The following is a 4,353-nucleotide window of genomic DNA, read 5'->3' as shown; positions in this document are numbered from 1 at the left end:
AAAAAAAAAGATTTATCAAAAATAAGAATAAAATAAGGACAAAAGCACATTGCAAAATTACTAACATTTAAATTAAAATGAAAACTGAAAATATAAAAATAAAAGCTAATTCAAAATGATCTTATATATACATAAAAAAAAAAGATTTATCAAAAATTAAAATAAAATAAGGACAGAAGCACATTGCAAAATTACTAACATTTAAATTAAAATGAAAACTGAAAATATAAAAATAAAAGCTAATTCAAAATTATCTTAGAAATTATTAAATAACATCTGGATTATCTGTGCATTTATTTCCATATTGCTGCATATAGTAGCCTGTCCAAAATTTTAAATGTAGCTAAGAAATGTGCAACAGATGGAGAGATTTGATTGAGAATTAATGAAAGCATATGCTTGCATTCAACTAACAAGAGAAATCTGTCTTTTTTATTAGTTAAAAATATCTAGAGCAGCAAAATTTTTTATTTTTTTTTGGAATGTTCATGACTGTTTAAATAAAGGAAAAAACATGTATATTCTTGAAATGTGTAATAGGAGTTTGGACACAGCGATATATCAGTCAATCTCTAATTGTAATATGCATTATCCAGCAGAACGTTGTAATATACATAGCTTATATCACGCATACTTAAGTACATGAGTGTGCATGACATAAACGTGTTGCTGACTCTGTCTCTGTCTCTCTGATGTCAGTGTGTCCAGCTGGATGGAAGCCTGGCAGTGATACGGTAAGATTTCAGTGTGTGTATGTGTGTGTGTGTGTGTCTGTGTTTGTGTGTGTGATCTCAGGTTACAGTATCTCTCCGTATCTCTCCTCTTTCCGCACAGATTATCCCAGACCCCGCAGGCAAACTCAAGTACTTTGATAAACTCAACTGAGCTGAATGTTTTCACTACACGTGCTTGTTCTGATGACGGTTTCTGAAGCACAGAATAAAAGGAGAGTTTTGATAATCATGTAGTCCTGTTTCGTCCCTGCAATGTGTGTCTGATTGTTTGTGTCATTGAAAATGTCATAGAAATTATGGAAATGTTAAAAGCAGTGGAAATTTCTATTGAGAATGTCTAGATAGAAACTGCACTGCAAAAATGACTTTCCTCCTCAGTATTTTTGACTTGTTTTCCAGTACAAATATTCTTAAGTCTAAATATTCTTAAATCAAGATACATTTACAAGCAAAATGACACATTAAGTCGTTTTCAAAAAAAAAAAAAACAATTGAATTTTTGCTTATAACAAGAAAAAAAATATGCCAATAGGGTAATAAAAATAATTTAGTTTACCCTTTGAATTAAGTTTATTTTTCTTGACCACATTGGCAGATTTTTTTTTCCTTTCATACATTTAGAAGACACAAAAAACAGACATTATTTTGCTTCTCATCTTATCTTCATTTAAGAATGTTTAGATATTTGTTCTGGAAAACGAGACAAAATTGCCAAGTAATAAAATCATTTTTGCAGTGTGCATTAAAACCTTTAAGTTTTAAAAATAAATATAAGTAATATATATCTATATTACTTAGACAATTTTGTGTTATTGGAGATATTTGTATCAGGGTTATTATAGTAAACAAACCATAAAAAAACTTTTGTTAACTGAAATATAAGTTTGTTTCCTTTATTTAATTTTTATTCCAGCTAGTTGCTGAGGAAACTTCACATTTTCATTTACATAATTAACTTTATGTACTAAAATAACAAAAACTAAAACTAATAAAAACTGTATAGAAATATTAAATAATGACCAAATTACTAAAATAAAAAAATGGAAAATCTAAAATTTAAAAGAATTCAAACTATTAACAAAAACGCTAATAGTTTCATAATGATACTAAGACAGCTGATGTGTGAAATGGTTTTAAATCTATTAACTCTAAAGATTGCTATCTGAAATACAAATGGAAATCTTTCCCAACGATAGTTTTAAATTATTAGCAATGGAAATTCATTGGTCAAAGATGCGAGAATCCTGAATCTGCAAACAAGCATACAGAATGTGAACTGATTCGTCGGACACTAGAGGGCGATGTAGAATCAGCTTTTATAGCACAACCCGAACAAAACTGGTGTTTTTCTGAAATTAAATGTGTAGAAAATCAGCAGGGTGATGCTTTGCAGCTGCTGTCATTGCAATACATTTGAACTGTGTTGAGACCGGAAACATTGGACTGTTTTTAAGGAAAGGCCTGTATTACTGCAAACATGCACAGCTGCAATAATAGTGTCACGCTGCTAAAGACTAGATAAGGCTGTTTCTTGACCCCGTCCCAGACAGATGTTAAGGCCAAAGTGCAAACGTGTGAACTGCCAGACAATAAAGTTATGCATGTGGGACTATTATACAATTATTGATTTAACTATTTGATTCTTTAATAATAGAACATATAATCTGAAAAAACAAAAAATAAATTTTTGCCTCAGAATTTGCATCAGTTGGTCATTTTTTGTCTTTTGTTTTTTCAGCACTGCTGAAAATGAATATAGAAATAGTAAGAACAAAGGGGCCAGTTTCTTTTGTTTTGCATAGGCGGTGGAAACGTTTGCTCCCCAGAGAGCTGATTTTACTGTAATGGTCTATGTTTTTGTGTGTACAGCAAAGGTCAGTCACATGTTTGGGTCAAAGGTGTAGTGCGAAAACTCTGGAAAATGTTCCATGAATATGCTGTCGGTGTCATGTGTCAAGACAAATGGACAAATCAGCATTTAAAGTCACTCAGTGCAGGATATTCTGTTGTAATATTAGCTATATTAATACATTAATATGTCATCCAGTTGCATGTGCAAATATGTTTCCATCGTCTGCACCCTAGTTATTTTTAACACCTTTTTGTTTAAAGTATATATGAAAATATTTGCAGAAACACTTGATCAGCTTGAACTGTCATACCATTGAAAGTGAAATTACTAATTAAATAAAATATATTAAATTATGAAATTATTATTATTACTATGAAATTACTATTAGGTCCTTCAAGGTATCTTGGAGAGGTGAGGTGTCCAAGTCTCAACATCTAGCTACTGGGGTGCCTCAGGGCTCAGTACTTGGACCACTTATCTTCTCTGTCTACATGGCATCACTAGGTTCTGTCATCCAGAAACATGGCTTTTCATATCACTGCTATGCTGATGACACTCAACTCTACCTCTCATTCCATCATGATGATTCGACGATAGCTCAACCTGGCTAAGACAGAACTGCTTGTGGTTTCAACAAACCCATCACTTTATCAAAATGTCATCATCCAGTTAGGCTCATCAACCATAACTCCTTCAAAAACAGCTAGAAACCTTGGAGTTGTGATTGATGATAAGCTGAATTTCTCAGACCACATTGCTAAAACTGCCCGGTCCTGCAGATTGGCTTTATACAACATTAGGAAGATCAGGCCCTTTCTTTCAGAACATGCAACACAACTCCTTGTTCAAGCTCTTGTTCTATCCAGGCTGGACTATTGCAATGCTCTCTTGGCAGGTCTTCCAGCAACTTCTATCAAACCTCTACAACTAATCCAAAATGCCGCTGCAAGATTAATCTTTAATGAACCGAAAAGAACACGTCACACCTCTGTTCATCAATTTGCACTGGCTACCAGTAGCTGCTCGCATTAAATTCAAGGCATTAATGTTTGCCTACAAAACCACCACTGGCTCTGCACCCATTTACCTAAATTCATTACTTCAGAGTTATGTGCCCTCTAGAAGCTTGCGTTCTGCAAGTGAACGGCGTATTATTGTGCCATCTAAAAGAGGCACAAAATCACTTTCACAGACTTTTTCATTAACTGTTCCCTCCTGGTGGAATGACCTGCCCAAATCAATCCGAGCAGCTGAGTCCTTAACCATCTTCAAGAAACGACTAAAAACACATCTGTTCCACCTTTATTTGACCCTCTAACTCTAACACTTTCTATTCCATTTTAATTCTACTTTATCTAGATTTATATATTTTTTAATCTTTTATTCTTTATTTAAAGAAAACAACAAAAAACAAACACTAGCTTTCTCCTCTAGAAGCTTGTGTTCTGCAAGTGAACGGCGTATTATTGTGCCATCTCAAAGAGGCACAAAATCACTTTCACAGACTTTTTCATTAACTGTTCCCTCCTGGTGGAATGAGCTGCCCAAATCAATCCGAGCAGCTGAGTCCTTAACCATCTTCAAGAAACGATTAAAAACACATCTGTTCCACCTTTATTTGACCCTCTAACTCTAACACTCTATTCTATTTTAATTCTACTTTGTTTATTTATATTTTTTTTATTTAAAAAAATAAAACTAACACTAGCTTTCTATGTTTTATATTCTATCTACTTGTTTTTCTTTGTGTGTGTGTGTGTATGTGTG

General features: G+C 33.1%; 1 protein-coding gene across 1 annotated transcript in view; it reads left to right on the top strand.

The window, feature by feature from the left end:
• LOC107734341 (peroxiredoxin-4-like) overlaps positions 1 to 945 on the top strand; it is a 2,635-nt gene extending 1,690 nt beyond the window's left edge. The window contains exons 3-4 of the mRNA XM_016546277.1: positions 659 to 734; positions 835 to 945. Coding sequence (XP_016401763.1) covers positions 659 to 734; positions 835 to 885 — 127 coding nt within the window. The 3' untranslated portion in view covers positions 886 to 945. The remainder of the gene's footprint in view (positions 1 to 658; positions 735 to 834) is intronic.
• The last annotated feature ends 3,408 nt before the right edge of the window (positions 946 to 4,353 follow it).

The sequence above is a fragment of the Sinocyclocheilus rhinocerous genome, unplaced genomic scaffold (genome assembly GCF_001515625.1).
Source record: "Sinocyclocheilus rhinocerous isolate Xijiao unplaced genomic scaffold, SAMN03320098_v1.1 scaffold370, whole genome shotgun sequence".
Classification (NCBI taxonomy): domain Eukaryota; kingdom Metazoa; phylum Chordata; class Actinopteri; order Cypriniformes; family Cyprinidae; genus Sinocyclocheilus; species Sinocyclocheilus rhinocerous.
This window is presented reverse-complemented; position numbering and strand designations above follow the sequence as displayed.